The following is a 26,758-nucleotide window of genomic DNA, read 5'->3' as shown; positions in this document are numbered from 1 at the left end:
TATTTGTTTTGCAGAGGCAATATTGCAGCATGTCTGTGTACTGTAAGGATCCCTCTCTTGTGGCTGATCTCTTAGTCCTTTACTCAACTTTACCTGTTCTCTCCTTTCATATGTTGCCCCTCTTTGGCTTTGCACAGACTCTGTCTATACTTTCTCAGTTCCATAAACATAGTTCAGTAGATGTTTAGTTATCTTTCTGGCAAGTGCTGAGTCAGCATCTTTGCCAGTGAACGTACGTGTACACATCGTGGAGAGTGGGAGAGTCAAGAGTATAGTCCCGTTTTATAAAGCAGACAGGCGGGACAGTCCCTCTGTGTGACAGGCTTATACTGCTGGGACAGATGCGGTGCACAACATGCCCATGAGAGGACCACAGACCGATGACACATCCAGGGCGTTCATCACATGCAATGACTCACACAAACTAGAGTCTGACATTACATGGACACATTACAAGGGGAACAAACACAGTCACGACAACCAGAGGCTAACCTTGTTCGTCCATTTACACAATTTCAGCCTAGAGTCACTCGACGCTGCTGGCTGCACGCCTCGGAATTCTGCAGTAAAGCAGGAGGGGCAGAACTGGTCCCGATTGGTCTGGAGGAGGGATGCAGCAAACGTGGTTGGTTACATGCTGTGTCGCTGAGGAGACGCTCGGGCTCCCGATTGGTTGCTTTATGTGCGATGGGCGGGTGCGCGGAGGCCTCTGGCTCATCCGTTTGCGCTCAAGGCGGAGTGGTGCGGCACGAGGTGCGGAGTACTGCGGCAGCCGGCTGCCGCGGAGGGAGATAGGTCCTGAACAGAGAGCTGTGGTTCGTCTCTCCTTTCGCTCTTTCCACGAGAGTCTCCGAAAGCACAGGACCCTGCTCCTCCTGCGTGATGCTCCGCTTGAGACTGCAACATTTCGTTTGACGTCTCGCGGTGGTGGAGAAAGATAGCCTTGCGTTTTGAAGGTCTGGGGAAACTCCAAAAAGTTGTTCCTTTCATTTTGTCTTAGACTCAGAAACCGCAAATTTAAGCTTGTCACTTTTATCCCTAAAGGCACCATATTGTATTGTGATCGTGAGGGGCTGACACCTCTCAAGCCGTGCATCACCTGAGAGAAGAGTGACTGCGCCAACATGGGGGTAAGCTCCGTTCTAACTTTTATCTACACTATTAGTCAAGCGTACCTGAAGTGGCCCTAAAACTGAGACGAAGCCTGTACACGGTACTGCCAAACTGGCACGGCAGGCCAGTCTGTTATAAGGAAATGAGTCGGTGCATGACGATGGCTTTATCCCAGCTTTTGAAACTGCGACAAAAGGATGCAGCAGTCAGCTTCTGCTTTATAGGGAGGATTTTACTCAATATATCATTTATCTGCGTTTATTCTTCATCTTCTGCCATTGTGAGAATCGACTGTGTTCCTCAAATCCTGAATAAGTTGTTCCTGATGCCTTAGCTGGAGGTTCCTTAGGATGTCCGGATGTGCATGTTATAGCGGGCCTACTTCGACTGTAACCTTGCCGGCCATTAAACCTAATCGGTTTAATCTTACACTGAGCTTCTCTGTGGGAGGGTAGGTGCGCGGTGCACGTGTAGCAACCGCCACTCATGCTTAATATTTAATTACATTTTATTTTACATTTGATTGGCGATGACTGCACATCTGCATATGGGCCGTATGGATGCACGCAGTGCGTTATGACCTCCATGGATGCGCTTCCCCTCTTGCTCCGTCCTATGTTGCCGTAAGCGCGCTGCTTTGCGCTCTGCTGTCGTAAATGAGGTGAAAAAATTCTCGGGAAGCAGGATCCCGGTTGTCCTTGCCAGTGATGCTGGAGATCGTCTCATCGTATGCACCCTCACTGACTGTGACCCATGCGTCATAATGCGGTTACCCGAATAAGCGACGGGCTGTGAGCTTATTCCCTCTTTAATTTGTGACATAACAGCGGTTTCAAGATGACCGAGATCTCTGTAACCAACGACATGAGAAACGATGCAGCTACATATGAAACGCGGTGGATGCGCGTGCGTAGCTATTGTTCAGATTTCACCAACATGATTCGACACACTCAATGAGTTTAACGTATTCTAAAGAACAGACGACATTGCTTGTGGTATAGACGGCCCTGGCCACGGCTATTTCACACTTCAGCAGCTCTAGGAATGAAACGCCGTTTTGGATTTGAGTTACTGCGGCGTTGAGCTTGATCGAGCTGATCGGTGTATCCCGCACAGGCACTGTCACTCCTGACAGCAGACGGACAGGGAACTCTCGAGATGCAAATCGAGAGATGTCGCTGTCACGCGTCTGACTGATGAGAGAGCCGGGCCTGCTATTTTAGCGGCTACTGCGTCAAAAGGATGGCAGTTCTAAAGTGCTTAGTGCGCATGTAGCCTACTGCTGCCGCATGAAAGTTTATCAAAGCAGAGAGGACGCTCTTCGTCACAACGCGAGGCTCCAGCCCTTGAGGTCGTTTTGGACAATACTGCTCCTATAAATATATTCATATTTTCCTTAGCCTGACTTATCAGAGCTGTCCTCTATCGGAGCCGCAGGGGACATGGCTTGCCACGGTTTTCTGCGTCAAACCATGGGCGGGGCCTCTAAGGAGGAAATTCCCAATAAAGAGTTGTGATTGGCTGGTTCTGGATCCACGTAAGAAGAAAAGGGTTAAGTGAGGCTGTGCAGACATTGGGCTTCTACAGGATGAAAAGAAACCGTAAACGATTACCATCATGAATCTGAGGCAGAGAGGAGCTTTAGGCAGGCGGTAGATGAAAGAACAAAAAAGGACTGATATGTATATGAGTGCTAAGAGTGGTCTACACAATATGACCATGTGCTCACCTTCAAACAGAGGCCCACAGGAGCTGGATGAGCACATGGTCTGGGCATCCTGCAGGTGCTCTGAGCTGCAGTGCAGAGGGAGGGCTGTATCCTGTTACTGGATAATGACCAGAGGCTCACATGTCTATGGCTCTAGTTTCCTATGGCTGCCTTTGTGGGATTGGTTATCAGGAGAGAAGACAGATGGGCAGCACAGGGAGATGAAGCTGGCTGGATGATCTTCAGAGGACATTGTAAAGGCTTGTGTGGTCGGGATGGGGGTAGTGCAGGTGTGCCATTACCCCAGAGAATCTGTGGGATTAAAGAGAGGTGAAGGTGGAGGTCACTCTGGTTTGAGTGAGGCTATAATAGAACATTTAGAACAGTAAAACAGACAGTGTAGTGAGGCTACTCATAAGGAGTTTGATTATGTAACGGCTACACCCAGAGCGTGCTGTCCTTTATGCATTGCAGTCTGCATAGGCAGTGCACAGTGCAGGTACAGAGGTAGATGCTGCCTCTGCAGAGGCCGGGCCTGGAGTGCTGCAGACTGCAGCATCACCCTCCCTGCACCTGGCTGTTTCTAATGAAGACATTGTACCACACTGTCTGTGCCACTGTGTGCCCGACATGATTTAATCCATATCCACTCATGCGCTTTGGTCCTTTTGCTCATGACAGCTGTGGTACTTTGGACTAACGTCGAGGGGTGAGTGAGGTCAGGCAGATGACCCATGCAAATGCCTCTTTTTGTTCCCCTTTGTCCTCTCAAGGGTCTGATTAATTGATATTCACTGTAATGAGTGCTTTGTCCTCTAAGAGAGGGCAGTTGAAGGACAGTCCAGTGGTATGGCTTATGCCTCAGCAAAAACCTACAGTTGGCCTCAATGCTACTGTAGCCCTAGCTTGCACTATGCTAAGCTAGGCTGTAAAGGTCACATTTCCATGGACGCAGCGTGACTTTCAGCAGTATTACTGCAGAGGCAGTGATTGGCAGAGTGAACAGTTGTCCCTAAGTAAAATATTATAGTCTCTATCACCACAGTGATTCAGAAGCCGTAAACAATGACTGCTGTGATTAGTGGTGTTGTCGAGGAGATGTGGGCCTAATTATTTAGATGAGAGTTGTACTCTGTCAGAGTGGAGTGCACTGGACTTGTATTAAATGCCAAGTGCATTGGCACAATAAGATATATTATGTGTTATTTAAACAGGCCCTACATCAGACACGACTGCTACAATAAAGAGTGGAGACGGCGCCTGCTCAGAGTGGACTGACGGCTGAAGCCGTATTGAAGCTGAGCTGATTAACTGAGGAGACAGACAGATGGACAGGACACAGCAGGTTGTAGGGCGCTTATTCAGCTTTTATCAACCAAATATAATGAAAGATCATCTAAATGAAAGCAATCTGTGTTTTTTTGATTATTGTAAAGGTAAATTAGCAAATGTGGTTTCTGAATAACTGAAAAAAAAACATAATTTCCAGTGTAACTATGGATTAACCTGCATTTGTCGTCTTATGTTTGTCCAGTTAATTAGGAACAATAGAAGAGAGGAAGCAAACAGCCAGAGTCCAATGAACAAACAGAAACAAGAAACCACCTGCTAATCCAGTGTAGTAATCAGACAGGCTAATCCCCCAACCTTGTCCCCTACCTCAGCCCCCCACCGTGGTTCACTGTCCTGCCACTTCAACAGGCAACAGCTACTGCCCACTCACTGTATGTCTAGTCATTTTGAATTCCAAGTTAGCATATTGAGTATAATCTAAATTTAGTAGGCTAAGCAATCAATGAACACATACGTAGGACTGAGAACAAGTCTAGACAATCTATCAAAACATGGGCCCGAGAACAAGTTTGTTTTTGCACAATAACGGAACGTTGTTTGGCAGAGCTGTAAACATCACATGTCCTGTCATGACTAAAGGTGCCCGTTTTAAAACTGCACTGAACAATATAGTTCCCCTGCTAACCACTTCCTCTTCAGCACAGTCCCCTCCTTTTTTGCGGTATTTTGTTTCCACACGGTAATTTTTAGGGCAACTTGTTTGGGCAAACTTTGACATGGCATTTGGCACTCCTTTTCACTTCTTAAAACATCTCGTGCTTTAGTGACAAGTATTTTGAAAGCCATTGCGTATAAAAAAAAAACAAAAAACAACAAATAGAAAAAAAACACCTAATTATACCTAATATATTTGAATGAGTGCGCTACATGTTCTACCTTGCAGTAAGAGTAGATTCCATTCACATGACTTTCGAAAATCACATTCATGTTGCCAGCTAGGCCAAGGTGCGTCTTAGACTGTACTTTTACGACTATTTGAACATGTTATAACTTTGTTCCCTCGTCAAAAGGGAGTAGGATTTCACCTAATTTGCAATTGCCGTTTTGGCGTGTGATGTGAATGAAGTGTGTTCATTTCGGCAGCATCAATTTGCTAACATTTCTAAATGTGATAGCTTGTTTTCATAGTGTCATTCCCACACCTGCCTTCAGAGGGAGCTCCCGGCCAATTCGAAATCCTGACCAGCCTATTTTTCCCCCATTTTTTTAACAACCAAAAAAACAATCCTGCTGAGGACCACTCAAGATCATGTTTTTAAGCCTCAATTATGCAGAATGTGTCCACTTTAACCTGTCATATTGCAGACGTTTATGAATAATATCTCAGTAATTACTTGGATTTATCTGTACAAAGCAAAAACTATAGCACATATTATTGATAATATGACAATGTCCACTCCAGGCACAATTGTTTTAACATTAATAATGGTAAGTTACCTGACACATTTTCAAAAATGTTTTTGGACATCTACTTGTGTCTCTCATAGCCATGTATTGGGCGCACATTTTGAAATCAGAAATCTCTTGAACATGAACCCAACCAATCCATGGGTTTCAAGTAAAAGAATAAATCTAACTAAACTGATCTGACCTTAAATTGTGAAAAATGCTCAAATTGGCCTTAGTATCCAGAAAAGGTCATGTGACTGAAACTCATGAATATAACCAACATTCTAGTATTTTCTAAGCCAATTTTGTATCCAACGCTCTACATTAAACCATCAGAATAGTGCACATGTCCTCCCCAGCAGTGAATAAACACAATGTCCAGCTAAGGTTGCATCAATTACTAGTCTGGTCGAATCGCATCAGGGGATCCTAGGAGCTGCGTCACCGTGCCGATAGCTGTGGCGGTCGCTATGGTTACCCCCCCCCCCCCCCCCCCCTCCAAACACGCTCCCCAGACTGGCTCCGAGAACACAATGCAAAGAGCAGGTTGTTAGCTGCAGGGGATGTCTGCGGAGTCATTTATGTTCAAACTACACGGTAAATATCAAACAGAGCTCAGGAATGTGTCGAAAAACCTCGACAAATTATGGAAATGCCATGTTGCCTAGATTAGGCTAAGATAATGCTAGGTCTGGCACAAAGCGTATTATTACACCAAGAGATTCAGCAGGTAGAAAAGTCGTTGCCATTAACCAGACGCATGCTTTATTACATTTAAAAACATAGTACACTACAGTAATGCTGCGCTCCTGTTAATCCTTGCAGGTCGGATTTACTGAGTTGCAAATTTGAAATGGAGCACCCATACGACTAGTGACCTCCGAGTGAGAACAAACAACATGGCGACGCCCTTAATTTGATGCAAATGATTTAATAATCGCTAACGTCCACCGACCACGGGCTAATGACTTGAAATCTCATTGGCAACCTTCAGTAATCACGCATCTCCATTTGACCGATTGATTTGTCACATTAGTTATTCGATTCTAAATATAACCAAACAGACTGTTATTTACAAAGGGAGTGGAGGGCAGCTCGGATTTGTGGATTGACTATTTCAATCTAAACCTAGCGTTTAGGGTTAAAGCATCTGGATTACATCTGGATTATTTGACAACACTGACGACAAAGGGGGAAAAAAATGCCACAAAGTTAAGCACCAATGACGACATAGGAGAAATCAGTTTTTTACCATTTAGTGCCAAGAAAAAGCAACAAGGTACACGATTAATAAAGCAGGTTTACCAGTCTGCAACAAACAACGATCAAGTCTTATTAGTCTGGATGTTTCTTAAACCTTAAGCCACGCTGCGGAACAGCTAATAATACCCTCCTTCAAATTCTAGAACGTGAAAGCAACCCAGGTTTCTTCCATTATTGATGCAGTTTGATCATGTTGCGTCAGCTCGAGGTAAATATGGTGCCGGTGGTGGCTGTTTTCAGTGAAGTGTCCGTCAGTGTGTCGATGTGGAAGATGGCTCCGCGTCTGTAATTCCAGACTCAAGTCTCCCGTTTCCTTCCGAGGAACACTAGGCTCATTGGATTACGCAGGGCTGAGGTGGAAGGGCCAACGCCAGCACGTGCACTTCAGAACACGGGGATTGTTTAGTTTATTTACTAGTTTACAGAGGTGGGTGGAGTGGCCAGAACATTTGAGTAAGGGATGGGGCGGGAGGTGCAAGTATGACGGCAGGATCCATGTGATGATCTTTCCTGGGAGGTATGAGCTTTGGGATAAGCATTCTACATTTAAGATCAGATCACAAACATTTGAAGGAAGAAATTGATGAATTATGGAGTCAAGACACATTTAGTGTTTGCCAATGTGCAAAACAAGTATCATGTGGATCACCAAGAGTTTTCTCATTTGCATGTCACATTCAGGGACCTAAAACTGTGATACAAGCACTTTTAAAAGGTACATTTGATGCAACTTGCCATCAATATTTAGCCCCTGTCTTTATAAATGGCCCCTTAGTAGTCAACATTTATGTATTGCCTATAATTCATGATTGCGTATTGTGTGATGTTCCTTTTCTAGCGTGAAACATATGATAAAATCTCCACTGAATTTCTGTTTGTGGTTTAATTATCCCTATAGTGTGTGTTGAATGAGGGAGTTGAGCGATCATTGATTGTTTTGGAAAAAAATCATATGCCATTGTGCTGTACAGTACTGCTTAATTAGGAAGAGCATGAGACATTACTCTATGTCCTATTTAAGCTTTCTATTCCACAGTATTTAATGGGCTTTAATGAATTAACACACAAAATAGACTTTCTGAGCCCACAGCCATTTTATAACAGTTTTGAGTTATCCTGTTTAGTTTTGTTGTTTCTTCTATTGCTTTTAAGGACTGTGTTTTCCAAAATAAGACGGACAATTCCCTCTGCTGGCGGGCGTTGGCACATCAGCAAAATATCGAAGCTGATGTGCCCGAAAGAAAGTCCATAAGCCACAATCATGCGTATATCCACTTAATATGAATTAAAAAAAACGTTAGAAAACACCAGAGTGAAGTACCTTGTCAGGCTTACACTATCATCACAGCTGAAGACTTTTTTCCTGGAAGCCAATCATATCTCTCATGTACTTAAAATACCAATTTAATCTGTACCCACAGTATTCACACTCCAATTATCAGGCACACTACTCCATGAATGTGGTTACACAATTCGTCTGAGTGGGGTCACAGCAGGTCAAACTCCGAAACTGCCAGACTGGTGCTGGTACTATAGGATCTAATTAGAAATGAATCTCCCTCTTATCTGCCCCATTGCAGCGTTCACGTGCTAATGCTGTAGTGAAGAACTGTACATGTTCTGAAATGCATGTGATTATTTTACTAGATTAGCAGTTCATGTTTCAGTCTTCTCTCAAGCACTAATGTGCCTGTGCTTGTTTAAAACGTGCACAGTGGCGTGAGTCTCCGTTTGAAAACATAAAACGCATTCAAATGAAATCGTGATCCCAGTAACTCGCAAGAAAGATAGCTATTAATTGTTCCAAAAATGTGCAGCCGTATCTGCAAAAGAAACAATACTGGTCCTTCATGTGTGACTAAATCGTGAAAAAAACATTCAAACAAATGACTGAGAGTACAATGGTTATCCATGTTATCTTCCCTCTGACGGCTCCTGTTCCCATGGGCACAGGCTTGTCTGTCACACCCTTCTCGTTTATCACTCCAAGTGGATGCTTTCACCAGGAGCTGCTTTGTTAGGCAAACAGTACCGGCCACAAGAGAAGGGCTATCCTGAAGAGGGTGTGTGGGGAGTGGAAACAGGTGTGTTACTGCCGTGTAAGTGGACCAGAGGTTGTTGCAATATTTGAAGAATTACAAAGGTGATTGATGATAACCGGAGACCTGCCTTAGACACAGGCGCTTTCTAAAGTAATTATCGTGACCCCTATACCATACTATTAGTACTTTGACATTGATAGATCACAGACTGACACTGGAGGCAAGTGTCTTGCTCAAGTGGGAGCTGGGATCTTGCCGCTGACCTTTGAATCAGTGGGCGAACAAACCACAGATACTATTTAGATCAGTGGTTCTCAAAACTTTCACACTACCTCAAAAGTAAAATATCATGAAAATTTGTCCTTCCATTTACCACATAGTAAAATATTTGTACATCGTCATAAAATATTTAACCTTTCAAGTACAACCAGGCTTAGATCAAGATTCATCTAGGACAGGGTTCTTCAAACCTTTTTGAGGTTATAATCATGTAGAATAATTAACCCTGCAGTGAAAAGTACCATCTTTAGAGATGTGGGACAAGAAGCCTCAGGGCCACATGTGATTTAGGACTAATAAAGGTCTGCACAGGGGCAACTATAGACCTCAATTGGAAAACTTTGTGTGAACAATCTGTAAAAAGCGCTGGACTAACCTTAAACTTAAATGCATCACTAAGGTATAAATTATTTTCCCAAATTGAAGGGCCTAAAGTCTAAAGTTAGAGCTGAGCACCTGAGTACCTGAGGACGCCCATCCACGTAACACAGTTTGGGAACCACTGCTCTAAAACGCTACTGCACTTCCTGCTATACAATATGATTCATATGAAGCGCCTTTGTGGCCTGAATAATCATAAAGCTTGGTAAAATACCATTCTTCCATCCCAGTTTGTTTCATTTCAGGCGTGTTTGATAATTTCTGTCGTTTTTTCTCATCACTCAGGATTTGTGAAGTTGCGGGGCATTATTCAACCAACAGTAAAAACCCAAAGTGGTTAGTTCGCACAGCCTGGTTCACAGTCACACTCGCACTCAGAGAAGTGTCTCGGAGGACGGCGGCTCCAGTACTTTTCCACTGCGTCCGTTTGGGCTGCCTCTGCTCTCTCTCGACTAAGCCTGCCTGGTCTTGCTGCGGTGCAACTGTTCACCTGCTCTTTTATATGTTTATTTGAACACCGACTCACGCCCTCTGACATGCTGCTCCCCTGCCTGTCATTCTTTTGCACAATCGGCATTCTGTGTGATTGCGAGGGATCAGCGCACAAGTAAAAGTGGTGGATGTGTTGATGCATCTAAACCTGTTCCAGATGTGAGTTTTGGTGTGGTCGTTAATGTTGTGCAACTGCAGGATTGTTGCAGCCGTGGGAAACCCCTTTTCAGTTTGGATTCCAGATTCTACTATCACAAAACTCGTATAATCTCCATGACGGCCCCTAACATGTCAGAGATGTCATTTGGTGCCAGACCATGAAAAGACAAAAGTAAAGCAGTTTGAAAGTCTAGTCTCTGAGCAACAGGACGCCAGTGCAACTGAAGTGGGTTGAGGATGTTTTTCTAGAGGTCTTCTAGATTGTGTATTGGCTGAGAGTGGGCGCCTGAGCCTCACAGTCAAGGCTATGACAGAGATAGTACGACTGTACAGCCTGACCCAGTATGATAAATAGCGATGTAATGTTATCCTCTAACACAAGGGCCAAAAGAAGCTTCTGAAGGTAGAATCAAAACATTCTCAACTCAATCGGTCTGGTCCAGTCGATCATATTCTAAAATCTCTGCTACAATAGATTGTTCCTGGAAGACTGAGAGCCTATACAAACATACAGCAATAGGCTGTAAATAGCATAGCAACAAAGGATAATGAGAGAGTAATCGCCATGTTTCCTGGTCCTTTATACTGGGTTAGGTTTCATCCATCATGTGATTACACATTTAGGGAACATGATATTTTCACACTAATGCTGGCTGTAACATAATGCCTATCTTCAACACGAACAGGCCCAAATCTGAGTGTGAAACGGAGCATTGTAGCCTCATTTAAATTCATCTCTCCCTCCATCAGTTTTAGCTGCATCATATTGTTGCTGTATTCAGGATTATTCTCTTTGCGGTCCTTTGAAACTCTAATGCATCTTCAATCCATTTGTTCAGGAACCGGAACTACTTTCTGTTTTATTTCTTTTTTCCTTTGATGCTATGATATAGTTGGTCCACTAGAGGGTGCACAACACTTCTGATACTGTGACAGGGCTGGCTAGGTTTAACCTTCCAGACCGTAACCTCCTTGTACTTCTTCATTTTTGGGTAAACGGAATTCAAACCAAGCTTGGCATCGATTGGGACTCATTTCATTGATATCAATCTATAAATACAGCAGCGCACGAGGATCCCATGTCATGTGAATCCTGTATTGTTTTTCAGTGCTGTTACTGCATCAAACGCGGCTGCATTGATCCACCGCCAAGAGCAGTTCGTTGATGTCTAGGCTCGGTCAATACGAAGCGCCCTTCTCCTCTAGGACACTTGGCAGAAAGGATACTTGTCTCGCCTTGTCACCTTTGACCTCAATACCTCTCATGTATACCCTACCTTTTATGGACAGTAACTCCACACTTATAGGGTCTTCTTGGCATCACTGTATCTTCCATTATAGTTTTATTGGAAACATGAAAGCCTCACTGATGGTTTGCCTCCCTCTTTGATGAGTCAATCCTGATGTTTTCGCCTTTGTGCTGCCAGCTACAGGACGAGCACCAGGAAGCAATTATCCATATTCCAGAGAACCCATTTGCTTTTTATCATGGCGTGACCGCGAACAGAGCACTGTTTGATCAGCCAGGATCCAGTGCATGTGCTTGCGCGGACTACACGCAGCCACTTGTTTCAGTTGTGAGAGAACACTGGTGTCCACTCTGTATTAAAACAGCCATGAGCATAATGAAGGGGCATGGCGGCAGAGCCAGTCCTCTCGCCTCAAAGTTGTTCAATTGTTAGACTGTCTGTGGCCATTCTGTGTGGAGTTTGCCTCATGGTTTGGGAATGTGGTTGCCCCCCTGTAGGCATAATGTCCAAGATCAGATCACTCCTTGTGATCTGGTGATGGCACAGAGCTTGGGCTTGTGCCGACAAAACCACATGAACACAAGAGCACATTCCATAGAAGCAAATGGAGATTTTAACATGTAAAATACTGGAGTCATTGTTCACATATAAGCATTTCAGTGTGTTAGGGGTATTCATCTGTAGTGGACTTGTAGCTAATGGAGTTGTTGGTTACTTTTCTCTTCTTTGTTCAATTGCTTATAGGCAATGTTTGCTAGTGCTCCCCTTGTTACATGTCGTCTTAGGTTTCCCCTGTGTACTCCACTTTCCCCACCAGTAAAACATGTACAATATGCTACAATCTGGCGTAGCGTGTTTACATGCATGAGTCTCTTGTGTGTTCATAAACACTGTCCCAGCCAAATGATAGAATATCTTGAACTTAAAACATCCCATAGCAAACTCTTTGAAGCAGAGCAAACTAGCCCTTCAATCTGGCCACTCAAACATGACCAAGACCTAAATGCATAGGTTAAAACAACACCAATATTTTCCCAGACTTAAAGAAAGGCCATTGTGATGACAGCCCATTTGAGAATTGTACTTAACACAATGTGGCCCTTGCATTGAAAGGTTTGCCCATACCTGCTTTAAAGTATAAAAAATGTGTCTACGCAGGAATAACGTCATACAGACTAGATCACCAGGCCACTTCAGTGTACAAGCGTGATTGAATGTGTACATTAAGTTGATATCTGAGAGCAAAAGCTAAGGCTAATTCTCCCAGGGCCAGGAGGGCACTAGTCCCCCCGCTGTAGCCCCAGTGCATGTGTAAAACATATGTGTGTGTCTGTAGTATGGGCGGTCAGACAGTTACCGCGTTGCCACCACACAGGACAAAGCTGACCGATCCCCCAAGAAGAAGGGGGGGAAGGACATGGACGAACTGAAGAAGGAAGTGCCCATTGTGAGTAACGCCTTTTTTTTACTACATGAAATGAGCAAACACAAACTGTACCACCTCCTCCATGCAAGCAGATGTGGGTTTTGGAATAAATTCACAATGTTTTTTGATCTGTTTATTTATTTTTTGTTCTGTATTTTACTTAGTCCAAACATAGGGAACATTGGTTTCAGTGATGTAGCATAAAAGTGAAATTGTAAAATTAGTCTTTTTTTGTTGAGGGAAAACCTCTAGTGGTTTAGTGCATCACTGTCTATTACCCGGCGAAATGTTTTGCTGGTAAGAGAGTTTCCAGCTCGTCACGGTGATCCTTCGACACCGCACAGGACAGAATCAGGTGAACTGCATGCGTAGACAGCATCAATTACTATAGGCCCATTATATTTTATATACAGTAACATGCAATTTCCTAAAATGAGCTACGTTGTTAAATGATGCTTAAATATGGAAATTCTGATTGTATGTTTTCTTTTTCTTTTTACAGACAGAACACAAGATGTCTGTGGAGGAAGTATGCAGGAAATTCCAGACTGACATCGTCCAGGTGAGATGCCGTGAGACCGTGCAACCACTAGATGGTGCTAGGGTTCTTTCAATCAGAGGTTTTCATCTCAATTGATGGGGCAAGCTTGGAAAACAGAGTGAAGCTAATAGGAGAGGTTGGCCATTTGAGGCTTTATTCCTTTGTATTTGAGTTTATTTATACTTTAGGATCGCATTTGTTTTAGAAATAGTTTATGCTCAGTTCAATCTAGAATTGTCAGAACTTGGAAGGGTATGATTTATTAGGTGGTTCTTTTGTGTAAAAGGTTGAGAACTACTACTAGAAGACATATAACATTACAAAGAAAAAAAAATCTTACAGAAAATGGGTCTGAGGCATTAAGCTCATACAAAGATGCCCCATATTATAGCTAAACTACAAACAACATAAATATACCATATGAAAGTGTAGGTCTGTGGTAAATTTCCCATGATATTGAAAAGTGTGACCTCTATATAAACCAGAATATATGCGGCATTAAAGAAGGAGAATCATTTCTAAACCCATTGTACCCGTATGTCTGTCCTTTCCAGGGCTTGACCAACTCCAGGGCTGCAGAGTTCCTGAAGAGGGATGGCCCAAACGCCCTCACCCCCCCTCCCACCACGCCCGAGTGGGTCAAGTTCTGCCGGCAGCTCTTCGGTGGATTCTCTATCCTACTGTGGACCGGAGCCATCCTCTGCTTCCTGGCCTATGCAATCCAGGCAGCCACCGAGGACGAACCAGCAGGAGACAATGTACGGCTCATTTTCTTTTATTATCAAAGGCTGTTCTCTCTTCTCTCTCTCTCTTCACTCCCTTAATTGTTCTGTCGACTATAAACAAACACATGCTCCTTTGTTCACAGTTAGACCTTCTTTTAAATGGTTATTTCTGTGTTCCCAGTTGTATCTAGGTATTGTGCTCACTGCTGTGGTCGTCATCACCGGCTGCTTCTCATACTTTCAAGAAGCCAAGAGCTCCAAAATTATGGAGTCTTTCAAGAACCTGGTGCCTCAGGTGAGGATAAGTTTACATTTGGACCGAATAATATCGTAAAATACCGAATTGTTTCTTCTTTCTGCCAAATATGGTATACACATTTTACACATGTTCGGACATTTACATTTGAAAAACATCATATCACTGAATAGATTGTGTTTGATTCACTTTCCTGACGTCGTCTCCGCTCTGTCTCGTACACGTAGCAAGCCTTGGTGATCCGCGAGGGGGAGAAGGTGCAGCTCAACGCTGAGGAGGTGGTGGCTGGAGATCTGATCGAAGTGAAGGGAGGAGACCGAATCCCAGCCGACATCAGGGTGGTCTCTGCTCACGGCTGCAAGGTACAACATTACACAACATTACATGACATCAGGGATCTTGAAACAGTGTCTCTCCAGCCCTCTCTAGTTAGCTCGCCAAATACTTTCTACATGTCTACATACACTTGATGACTCACTTTTTAGATGCATTTTATAGTTTTGTTCTGAGTTTGCTGAACACAATCTGCAAACATCTGTGTCAATGTAAAATATAAACAAGTCCTGATTCAGAGTGATTTAATCATGGCTTAGTCCAAGTTTAAACCTTTATGAAAGACAAATATATTTCTTAGGTGGTTCTTGATGTGAAAAGTGTAAAGTGCCACTGATGTAAACAACAGGGTAGTGCTGATTTTTCCCCCAGGTCAGATATTTCACCCTTGTGTGCCTCGATCACCACCGTCATGTACAAAAATGTACGCTTATGTTCACTTATTTGCATAAATCTCTTGAACTACTTGATGTGTTTCCAAAAATGCCAAACATTAAATAATTTTATGGATTGTAACCCTTTAATTGCCAGTTTTATTATGCTACTAAAAACATAAATACTTGAATACTTTCTGAATTATAAATAATAGAGGGCTTGGGCTTTGGTGGTTTTTAGAGCCTTGGATGTGTCAAAGTCAAGGACCAAAATGTGTTGTTTTGTTCCTTTTTTTGGGTGGCAAAAGTGTTAATCTCTTACTACAGAAAAACAAAATGCAGTCAAATCAATTTTGGTCCTCAACTTTGACACATCCAAAATGCATATCATATCTATAAAAGACACCGGATTTGTCTAAAAAGAACATTTTCCTCAGAAATCCAATGTCAAATGAAGAAGAAAAAAAATCTTACAAAATACAGAGGATGACATTAGGGTTAACTTGGCAAACCCAGGTGGTGCTTATGGCAAGTGTCAATCTCAGTTTCCAAATCACTTTCAACTCTAGCCAATCCAGTCCAGATGACTAACTTTGAAAACTCGTACGATACTGATGTGTGCATTTTTATTTGTAACGATGGTCTTAATTTTTTCATATCCTCCCCAGGTCGACAACTCCTCCCTCACCGGAGAGTCTGAGCCTCAGAACCGGTCGCCTGACTGCACCCATGACAACCCCCTGGAAACTAGGAACATCGCCTTCTTTTCCACTAACTGCGTTGAAGGTAACGGTTTACGTTCTGTTCACCCTGAAGGGAAATTAGTGCTTGTGATGTGGACATTTCATCAGCTGATATATTGTAGTAGAGATGTTCAAATATTGCCGACTGGATTGCTCTTAGTCAAAATCTTCTAGCTCTTAGTCACAATTTGAGACCAGTTAGTTTCACAAATAAGTCTTTGATAGAAGCGAAACAGACCACCTACACAAATTAAAGTAAATTAAAGTATTATTTTCCTCCCAGGCACTGCTCGTGGTATTGTCATCTGCACCGGGGACCGCACCGTGATGGGCCGCATTGCCACACTGACATCCGGCCTGGAGACGGGCAAAACTCCCATCGCCAAGGAGATTGAGCACTTCATCCACATCATCACAGGCGTGGCCGTCTTTCTGGGAGTCACCTTCTTCATCCTGGCTATTATCTTGGGCTACAGCTGGCTGGAGGCTGTCATCTTCCTTATTGGCATCATTGTGGCTAATGTGCCTGAAGGACTGCTGGCCACTGTCACTGTAAGTAGATCTGTAATAGCCGGGCGCAAGGGCTTTTCCTCTCGACAAAGGCACCTGGAATGGCAGCTGTCAGTGCTGTGAAATAGCCTTTTTCCCACAATCTGATGTTTTTGAGCCACTGGACTTAGAAACAGACAGTTCTTAGTTTTTCTTCACTGTTAGATTTCATTCTATTCCACCCTTCAACACAAAGTTTATCTTATTTATAACACTGGTGAAGAGGCAAAGCATTGTATATGGCAGATGTCAAAAATATTTATTCGATAACGTTTTGACTTTGCTCTCTTGAACCGGTGTCTGGTAGATCAACCCAACTGGATCTGTTTCCATTGAGTGGGTGGATCCCAGATTTTCACACCCCATACAGGGTCATTCCATTCTATAATAACAGCCTATACCAAATACTTACACATTATCCACAGTAAATATTTACACATTCAAAGGGTTTCACATCTGATATTTAGATTAAACATCTCAGATCATAATCAGCATTAAGTCTATAAGGAGAGAAAGTACTTAAGTGAGATCTAGATTTCCACCGTGTTGTAAGTGTAGGCATTATGGCATAATTCATTCAACAACATATTTAAATTTAGTTTTAAGATTTAGCTAAATAGTTCTCTTCAATTTTAGTTTTAGTCGACCAAACTTAAGATTAATTTAGTCAACTTTGCACTTTTCATATTCATTATAATCCTATTTAATCACGGCTTCATGTTTGTTCTCCACATGAACTAAAAGTGTCAAGTTGTCATTGAAAGTTTGGATGGTTTAAGCCTCTTCTTTTCATTTTTATTTAGTTATAGTTTTAACTTTAACTTTCAATTTAGCTTTAGTATAATTTTAGTCAGCAAAAAAATATTTCAGTCGACGAGTCATTTCCTCTTCCACCAATCACCAATCATGCAAACTACCTCAGGCTACAAGGGCACCATTAGAGACAAGTTATTGAATATATCCCGCTTTTCCTCTGACAAGTTTGAGAGTGTTTTTGCCCCATAGTCGAAAAGGTCCAGCTGGTTAAGCGACATGCTGTACGCAGGTGTGTCTGACCCTGACGGCGAAGCGCATGGCTAAGAAGAACTGTCTGGTGAAGAACCTGGAGGCTGTGGAGACTCTGGGCTCGACCTCCACCATCTGCTCCGACAAGACAGGCACCCTGACCCAGAACCGCATGACCGTGGCCCACATGTGGTTCGACAACCAGATCCACGAGGCTGACACCACTGAGGACCAGAGCGGTACGTGCAAAAGGGGGACGGGGGCAGACAGGAGCGGGACGGTGAGACAGAGGGTGGGAGGAATACAAATGCATCACTGTAAGATAGATGTAGATCATATTATGGTCAATTCACAGAGAAATATATTTCTCTCAAAACCCTTTTTCAATTCTTTATATTTGTGAGTGGATCATAGGAGGGGCAGAGAAGAGAGTTCAATTTCCTGAGCTTACTATTTAATTCATAATTAAAATCACTAATGTCGTATAAAGTTTCACTATGAAGTCTGTTAAGTTACATTTGTTTACATATTCTTTTAAATATTGATGTACAACAGTCCATTCATCTCTTATTGCATCTCTACTCCACTCGTACATGAAAGAGTTCATTTGCAAAGGTAGTGCTTTAAAGGTACTACACCTGATATTTTTTCTAGCAATGGAACAGAAGTTGTTTTGTCCTATGCTGTTAACTCTGACATTTGTTGGAAAAACACTGTGCATCTAATTATGAAGCATTTGTATTAATCTTATGAACTTGCAGGTGAGCTTTCTAGCATTTCTGTGAAAGTGACCTTGAAAAGTGACCCTGCAAGTTGTGAAACGTTTGTAAACTCGTCCCTGAGGAGAAGTGGAATGCTACAAATAAGTTAGGAAAGTTAGGAATGAATTTGGACCATAGCTAACATTTTAATTTAGACGTTTCCTCTTTCATTGTTTGTATTATGTATTTTTTTCACCCTTAGGCTATATTATCTGATACTTTATTCTTTTTTTTCTCCCGTGATCAAATCTGGGTAGTGTACAGAACTTGAAAGCTAAGCATGTTCTTGATTTTCTTATTGCTTCCAGGTGCTTCCTTTGACAAGACCTCGGTGACCTGGCAGAATTTGTCCCGTATCGCCGCCCTGTGTAACCGCGCTCAGTTCAAGGCGGGACAGGACTCTTTGCCCATCCTGAAGCGGGACGTGGCGGGCGACGCGTCAGAGTCCGCCCTCCTCAAGTGCATCGAGCTGTGCTGCGGCTCCGTCAGACAAATGAGGGACAGGAACAAGAAAGTGGCCGAGATCCCATTCAACTCCACCAACAAGTACCAGGTAAGGACAACCACAAAAAGAAAGTCACGCTAAAACATAACATGTCTGTACTGGATTTATTCAAGCCCTTCCCCTCACGTCCATGTGTGTTTTTCTTTCCTTCAGCTCTCAGTGCATGAAACAGAAGACCCCAATGATAACCGCTACCTGCTGGTGATGAAAGGCGCCCCTGAGAGGATCCTGGACCGCTGCAACACCATCATGATCCAGGGCAAAGAGCAGCCCATGGACGAGGAGATGAAGGAGGCTTTCCAGAGCTCATACATGGAGCTGGGAGGGCTGGGAGAGAGAGTGCTGGGTAAGAACAGAGTAAATGGACATAGCGGAGGAACATGATTGTACACACATATCTGTAGTACAGATATAGACAGGTTTACTCAAGAGAATTACACAAAAACATGGTGAAAATTGCCATGTTTTGTTCTAGGTTTCTGCCATGTGATGTTACCCGAGGACCAGTATCCCAAGGGCTTTGCCTTTGACACAGACGACGTCAATTTCCAAACTGACAACCTGTGCTTCGTCGGCCTCATATCCATGATTGACCCTCCCCGAGCTGCCGTGCCCGACGCTGTGGGCAAGTGCCGGTCTGCTGGCATCAAGGTGCTGAGAGTGTCTGTTAGCGAGACTTTCAGTGGGTCATTATAAAGCAAAAATAATAACATCGTGTTTCGTAGGTAATCATGGTCACTGGGGATCACCCAATCACAGCCAAAGCCATCGCCAAAGGTGTCGGTATCATCTCTGAAGGAAACGAGACAGTGGAAGACATCGCCGCCCGACTGAATATCCCAGTCAGCCAGGTCAACCCCAGGTACAGTCCTGTATTATGTTTTTAATGCCTTTACAGTATGTGAGGTGCTTTTTGACACCTCACTTAAAGACAGGTGTTAGAGTTTATTTTATTGACATTATTTGATATTTCATCTACCCAAAAAAAAAAGAGAGAAGCATCACTGAAATATTCTGTAAAAATGTTACAATTCGTCTGGGTAGATATCGTCCTTTGCCTGTGAGAAATGGCTTTAAAGTTACAATGTCCCATTTAAAGTGCATGTGATGCTTTTGAAAATATGACTTATATAGATGGATAACATCAGTTGCAATTTTTTATTTTAATCCTTAAGCTGCTGACAGGAAGTGACATAGAAGAAGGCAACATTCCAGAGCAGTTTGACTCACTCACTTCCCATTGACCTAACATGGTCGGCACGGCAACAGTTTAAAATTGTTAATCTTCTTTTATGTCACTTCCTGTCGGTGTGGTGAAACTATAAACATCACAAAAATGGCCAAATTAAAGAAAGCTAGGTACAGTCTTTAACAAAATCTTAAATATAATTGTGTGAACTATGTTTTAGCAAAAATTGTGTCTAATGTGTCATATGCAGTTTGAACCTATAGAGTAAATTTGATTCAGTCAGATCGTAATAAAAGAGATAACTGTATGGATTGTACTATTTATTAGTTTGAATAAGACTGATCTTGCCCAAAAGTTGCAAAGACAGACAGTGTTGCCTGCAGTGTCTCCCATTAAAACATGAAGGAGCATTTCTTGGAGATAGAGGGCACCACGTCATGATATCAGCAGGTGGTAATGTGGTAGAGTGGGTCGTCTCGTGATGGGACAGGTCTGGGGTTTAGAATCTCAGCTCCTGAAGGTGCCCACTGTCGTTGTGTCCTTGGGAAGGACACTTCACACTCCTTGCCTCCAGAGTCTGCGTATATTGGTGTATGAATGAGAGAGTGAACGGGTGACTGGTTCCTTGCTGTAAAGGGCTTTGGGCCTAATGAAGGTAGAAAAGCGCTATATAAGTTGAGACCATTTACTCTGACAACACAAACGCGTTATAAGAAAAAATGATTTCGCATAGCATTACCCCCTTTAGAGACAAATTACTGTGCCATGGGCTATAAGCAGTTTCCAATACGTTTTTCAGAGATGCCAAGGCCTGCGTGATCCATGGCACCGACCTGAAGGACCTATCGCAGGATCAAATGGATGACATCCTGAGGAATCACACGGAAATTGTTTTTGCCAGAACATCTCCGCAGCAGAAGCTCATCATCGTAGAGGGTTGCCAGAGACAGGTATCCATAGATTGACAGATTCTTCAATTCCACCCTCCCCCCCTCCTTGTTTGAGATTGGCTGTTGTTACAAGGGAGCAACTGTAGATGGCACTATTTGTCAAGCGTAGTCTCTGCTGCCAACACATATAGATGCTGAAATTGAAATCACAAACACAGCTTTTATTTGGATAAATTAATGCCCTGCAGAGAAGTAAATCTCCCTGCAGGATTACTTCTCATATCTTCTTATATATATATTAAACATCTCGGTGTATGAGTACGTTTTACAACTTTCAGTGAGCAATACTGTCACCATAATGTAAAAGGCCTTATATATAGATGCACAAATGTCTGCTTTTACAATATACTGAAGGATACATTTGTTGTAGCCTTTTTCCATAATTAAACAATTTACAAGCACTTTCATATTTAATTGTAATGCTTGATTTGGGAGGGAAAATGAATAAGTAATAGTAATACAAATATTTTTTTTCCTCCAAACCCAACACGTAACAAAACAAATACAATAATTTCTTAACTTAAATCACTTGCTCTGTTTCAACTTGTCCTCGTCTTCACTTCAGGGAGCCATCGTAGCTGTGACCGGCGATGGTGTGAATGACTCTCCCGCCCTGAAGAAGGCCGATATCGGCGTTGCCATGGGGATCTCGGGCTCTGACGTGTCCAAACAGGCGGCGGACATGATCCTGTTGGATGACAACTTTGCCTCCATTGTCACTGGAGTGGAAGAGGGTGAGACGAGGGAAACTGACAGATACAAACATGCGAGAAAGAGAGAGTACTGACAAATAGCAAAATCTCAGATCGCCGATGTCTATGAAGGATACCGCAGTGAAGTACAAAACAGCACTTCCATTTTTTCGGCAAACAAATGGATGGAGCAAAGTGAAAAAGTCCAAATGTTAAACGTTTATCGCTTTTAGTTCACTTGGTAACTTCTCATCCTGTCTGTGTCCCAGCTTTGCCTTATGGTTAACACCTACAGGCTGTTGTTGTAGAATCCTGCCTCACTTCTTCATTTGCTGTGTTTTAACCTAAGCAGTTACTACATATTACTACATAAAACACATAAAAGAAGATGTCTGTGTAAGCTAATTGGTAGTTTTTGTGTTGCGGAGGTTTCAAGAACAGATGAAGAAGTTTACCATAGGTCTGATTCTGTACATTAAAAGTGTGCAGACTTGTTTAACCGCCGTGTCTCCTCCTGACTGCAGGGCGCCTGATCTTTGATAACCTGAAGAAGTCCATCGCTTACACTCTGACCAGCAACATCCCCGAGATCACGCCCTTCCTGTTCTTCATTATCGTCAACATCCCGCTGCCACTGGGCACCATCACCATCCTGTGCATCGACCTGGGCACTGACATGGTAACAAACAAACTACGGCCTTACCACTAACACAACATATCCATAACAGCTACAGTATATTCCCTCCTCCTCTGGCATTAGGGCTCTTTGTTTGTCCTTCCTCTGGGTGCTTCAATCGTCCCTACCACTGAAAACATGTACAGCAGGCCGGGATGAATGAGAGTGTGTGTGTGACTGTGAAAGTGGGACAACAATGGCAAATTTAGATGCCTGAGTATGTTTTTTTTATTTTTTTTTATTACAAACAATAAAAGAGGCAGCCATCACATTTAAAATGTTTCTTGTGGGCCAAGCTCATTATTACTTAACTATCATTATTTGTAGCATCCCAATTCTTCACAGGGAGAAGCTATATAGGCACATTTCACAGTTTACAGTGTCACTTTTCATAGCATTCATAGCAATGCAAGAAAACTGGCCTGCAAGTTCATAAAATAGATACAATGTTTTGTGATTAGATCAGATGAATTATAATAATAACAATAATAATAATGATTTTTTTTAAATTGTGATTAAAACGAAAAGAAAGTAGTCCTCACATTCACAGTTAACCTGCATTTGTGATTCTATAATAGAGCTCAAATACAGGAAGGTTAATTGTTCTTCCTCTCAGGTGCCGGCCATCTCTTTGGCTTATGAAGCAGCAGAGAGCGACATCATGAAGAGGCAGCCCAGGAACCCTGCCAGGGACAAGCTGGTGAACGAGAGACTTATCAGCATTGCTTATGGACAGATCGGTAGGTTGACATAACATGTGTTTTTGTCAAATCTAGATCTCTGTTCCTTTTAGAAGTCCTGCTGTTGAGACTAAAACACACTTTAATCTTTGTCTGTTTGGTTGTGCTCAGGTATGATCCAGGCCCTGGGTGGTTTCTTCGCCTATTTTGTCATTTTGGCAGAAAATGGTTTTCTGCCTTCTCACTTAGTAGGCATCAGGTTGAACTGGGACGACCGCTCACTGAATGACCTGGAGGACAGCTATGGGCAGCAGTGGGTAGGTATTGTTCAGTGAATATTGAGTATGACAGAAAAAGTTTAAAGATACTCAGGCAGTCTAATTTACAGGCCATTATGCGATAGGACTGAACATGATACTGGCAACATATTGTTTATGTAATATTAGGGGATGCAGTGATAATGTTAAGTCAATGAGTTACTCAGATTTACACATGAATGGCTAACTCTGCCTAAAGCAAAAACATGAGGAAACTTTAAAATATGCAAAACAGTCTTAGTCATGATTTTCATAAATTTAGCTTAGTTTTAATCTTCTTTTAGTTCGAATGTTGTGTTTTCTAACCCTTCAACAAACAATTGCTTAAATGAATGGAATGTACTGTGTTGAAATGGTTCCAGCAAATATTATTATAGTTATAATATCAACCAATTGCAGCCATTATATGCAAAAAAAAAGTACACTGGAGATCAGTGTTTTTATACCGATCTGTGCACTACATAGTATCAATTCAAGTTCAGAGTGATTCTCCTGTAACACGATGTGTGCTGTATATCAAAAACATAGAAAACAATAATCCGACAGAATAATTTCCAAATGTATGAACACCTCCTGTGTTTCTCCTTCAGACATATGAACAGAGGAAGATTGTGGAGTTCACGTGCCACACAGCCTTTTTCGTCAGTATTGTAGTGGTGCAGTGGGCAGATGTAATTATCTGCAAAACCAGGCGTAACTCCGTGTTCCAGCAGGGCATGAGGTGAGTACAAAATACAACAACATATCAGTTTCTTTTCAAGTTTTGTATCAAACATTTGTTTGTTTCTCTGCCCAGGAACAAGATTTTGATCTTCGGCCTGTTTGAAGAGACCGCCCTGGCTGCCTTCTTGTCCTACTGCCCAGGAATGGACGTGGCACTTAGGATGTACCCACTCAAGTGAGTCAAAAACCAAACCGAGGCTAATCGATCTAACTAGATACTCATTTAAGCAGGTATAATTTTTGAAGAATAATGTAGAAATGTATGGTGGGAAAAAATGTGTATTATTGTGTGTTCCATATTTGATAATATGGTTAATCCTACGGCAATGATGAAAGAGACAAGAGTTAATCAAACCAGTGACTTCTTTTAAAAAGTGGATTTTAATTTTGCGGTTTCAAAATTCAAGTTTCATGGGTTTTCCTAACTGTTGAAGTGCAATATTAAAATGCCGATTTCAATTCAATTGCAATTCATTTCCAGCCAAATATTTCCTCCAATCAGGCACTCATTAAGAAACTTAAGATTAAGCATCAATAACAATCATATACCAGTGTTAATTTTGACAACATATTTTAATTTAGTTGTAGTCTTTTGACAAAAATGTAGTTCAATTTTGGTCGAGATTTAGTCAAAAAAATATCTTACATTTTAGTCTAGCTTTAGTCAACTAAAATTGCAAGTACATTTAGTCGACACTAGCTTTTCTCAAACTGTGGTACTTCTTCTTCGAGCATCACTGGTCTAGAGGCTAGATAAGAGAGAAGTGTCTTGCCCGAGGACACAGTGACAGTACGCGCCTGGCTCCTCTTTGTAAAGATGATTTCTGAGACTTGACCGACTTGTTTGCGTCCCTCTCCAGGCCTACGTGGTGGTTCTGTGCATTCCCATACAGCTTCCTCATCTTTGTTTATGACGAAGTCCGAAAACTCCTCCTTCGTCGCAACCCTGGAGGTGAGTTGCCAATCTCGCTTTGCAAAAATAAATCAGAACACCCGTCTAATCGCTCTTGTTTTTCCCTTTCTTTCTCTCTTTGCACCGTGCAGGTTGGGTGGAGAGGGAGACATACTATTGATGGAGAGGCTACTTTCCGCTCCAACTCTCTCTCTCTCTCTCTCCAAAACCCCTCTCCCTTTTAGCCACTTCATCTCAGCAAGACACATTTTCGGACGCCCCATTATATAAGGACGCTTGAAACGGAGCAATTTTCATCACGAACTGCCCAAAGATTCAAACCGCAAAAATGACCTTTACAACTTTCTACATGGCCCCCCGTCCCACCCACCTCCCCCCTTCCCCTCCCCCCCCACCCACCTCCTGCCCCGCTCATCTTCTATGATACTCTTTGCATGTGTACATAAACCGATATATTCTATTTACCGAAAGGCAGCTGCATTGTGTGAAACGTGTAAAAAATTCGATCGAGTTTAAAGGATTACAAATAGAGAGAATTCTATGCTCTGCCCCTTTGCCCCATCCCTACCCAGCCCCCCCACCCCCCCACCCCCCTCACCCACCCCCCCCCTTCATCTTTCTCTTGGCCTCCGGTCACACACACACACGTACATGACACGTTGGCATCACTACAGCATTCTGTTATTAGACTGCCCTTTTTTCTCTACTCCGCCGCAGTAATCTTTGTTGTTTTTTCTAAATGTGTTTTAGGGGGGGCAGGGCGCAATAATAATAATAATAATAATAATAATAATTTCATCAGGGGAGCGTGTGCGAGCTTTGCTTTATCCCATGTAGGCCTAACAAAGCACACCTCATCACAGCCGTCCCGCGCTGGAGCCTTCTTCTTCTTCTCCTTCCACCCTCCGCTACCCCCACCTTTACGTCTTCCTCCTGCCCCTACTGTGTGCTGTGTGAATCATCCGACGCTTATACAATACGAAAAACATTCTTTCTGTGTGCGCTAGGAAATATAGAATTCTGTAATGGATTTAAATAATTACAATCACAAAAACCTACGAGAGAAAAAAGCAATGCAAGACAAGTACTGTATCCTGAGGTGGGTAGGGTACAGGCAGAAGTATTTGCTCGAGGGTGAGTGATGGAGGAAATACCGATCAAATACTGAGTGAAGCTTTTGACGCGATCCGACCGCCAAAGCTTATATGAAAAATCCCATATTTGTTATTAATGCTCCGTGAGAAATAGATCAGAGAAATTGTCTTCAAGATAGAGCCCAACTAATGTTAAACTTTTAATTATATTTTTGTGCAAACATGGAGCTATTCGTCTAAAAAGAGTGACCAAAGTTCTACTCATCTTTAAAATGATGTGCAAGTAGAAGAAACAAAAAGTGCTGTGAATTGGCGTCGAATTTCAAATTAAAGGAGCCTAAACCCCTGCTCTCGTGACAGTAGCTCCTTGAGTAAATATATTTGATGCACTACCCACCTCCGGCTGTATCGTTCGGTTTCCAGTCGCCTTTTGCTGGTTTCTCAGGAGCTTCAGTAAAAGCAGGGTGTTAGGCTTTCAGGTTCAGTGTGGTGTGCTGCTGCTGAGTGATGAGTCAATGCGTACGGGCCATGGCCCCACTTGCTTTTGGCCCGGGACTGTACTGTGTGCGTGTGTGTGTCGGAGACCAGTGGAGATAGGTCTAAATTTGGAAGATGGCAAACCAATGGGAAATGAAATGTAAGAAAAATCTAAAAATGAGGCTGAACATCACGTAGAAAAAGTGTGTCAAATAAATGAAGCCGACTCAATAAAACATCTAGAACATTTAATACAACCTGTCTCTGATGTGCATGTTCTTTCTTCACATTTGATTCTACCATTATATTAAAGGCGCTGTACCTGATTTTTGTTTCTATTTGTGGAATAACGTTTCTTCAGCCCTTGATTAAAAAACAACCTTTGTGTGCATATTATAAA

The 26,758-nt window shown here is 42.6% G+C and overlaps 1 protein-coding gene across 2 annotated transcripts; it reads left to right on the top strand.

The window, feature by feature from the left end:
• The first annotated feature begins 811 nt into the window (after nt 1-811).
• On the top strand, nt 812-26,758 carry atp1a3b (ATPase Na+/K+ transporting subunit alpha 3b). 2 transcript variants are annotated; one of them, XM_079561300.1, is made up of 23 exons: nt 812-956; nt 1,045-1,130; nt 12,766-12,876; nt 13,358-13,417; nt 13,951-14,154; nt 14,303-14,416; nt 14,605-14,739; nt 15,753-15,870; nt 16,111-16,379; nt 17,422-17,620; nt 18,451-18,695; nt 18,801-18,993; nt 19,123-19,298; nt 19,373-19,509; nt 20,636-20,786; nt 21,352-21,520; nt 22,003-22,157; nt 22,771-22,894; nt 23,006-23,151; nt 23,742-23,872; nt 23,948-24,049; nt 24,735-24,826; nt 24,919-26,758. In XM_079561300.1, the coding sequence occupies exons 2-23, from the start codon at nt 1,125-1,127 to the stop codon at nt 24,945-24,947; spliced, it is 3,066 nt and encodes a 1,021-aa protein (XP_079417426.1). In that variant the 5' UTR covers nt 812-956; nt 1,045-1,124; the 3' UTR covers nt 24,948-26,758. The 2 variants fall into 2 exon arrangements, with proteins under 2 accessions (XP_079417426.1, XP_079417427.1); XM_079561301.1 differs by having other exon boundaries at nt 813-956; nt 12,805-12,876.

Source organism: Gobius niger (assembly GCF_951799975.1).
Source record: "Gobius niger genome assembly, chromosome: 8".
In the NCBI taxonomy this organism is placed as follows: Eukaryota; Metazoa; Chordata; class Actinopteri; order Gobiiformes; family Gobiidae; genus Gobius; species Gobius niger.
The sequence above is the reverse complement of the archived record's forward strand: the minus strand, read 5'-3'. Positions and strand labels throughout refer to the sequence as shown.

Bases quoted from the DNA above. Each gene is read 5' to 3' on its own strand.
- atp1a3b (XM_079561300.1), top strand. The intron at 18,696-18,800 runs GTAAGGACAACC...TCTTTCCTTCAG, and splicing joins ACTCCACCAACAAGTACCAG to CTCTCAGTGCATGAAACAGA. The intron at 21,521-22,002 runs GTGAGACGAGGG...TCCTGACTGCAG, and splicing joins TGTCACTGGAGTGGAAGAGG to GGCGCCTGATCTTTGATAAC.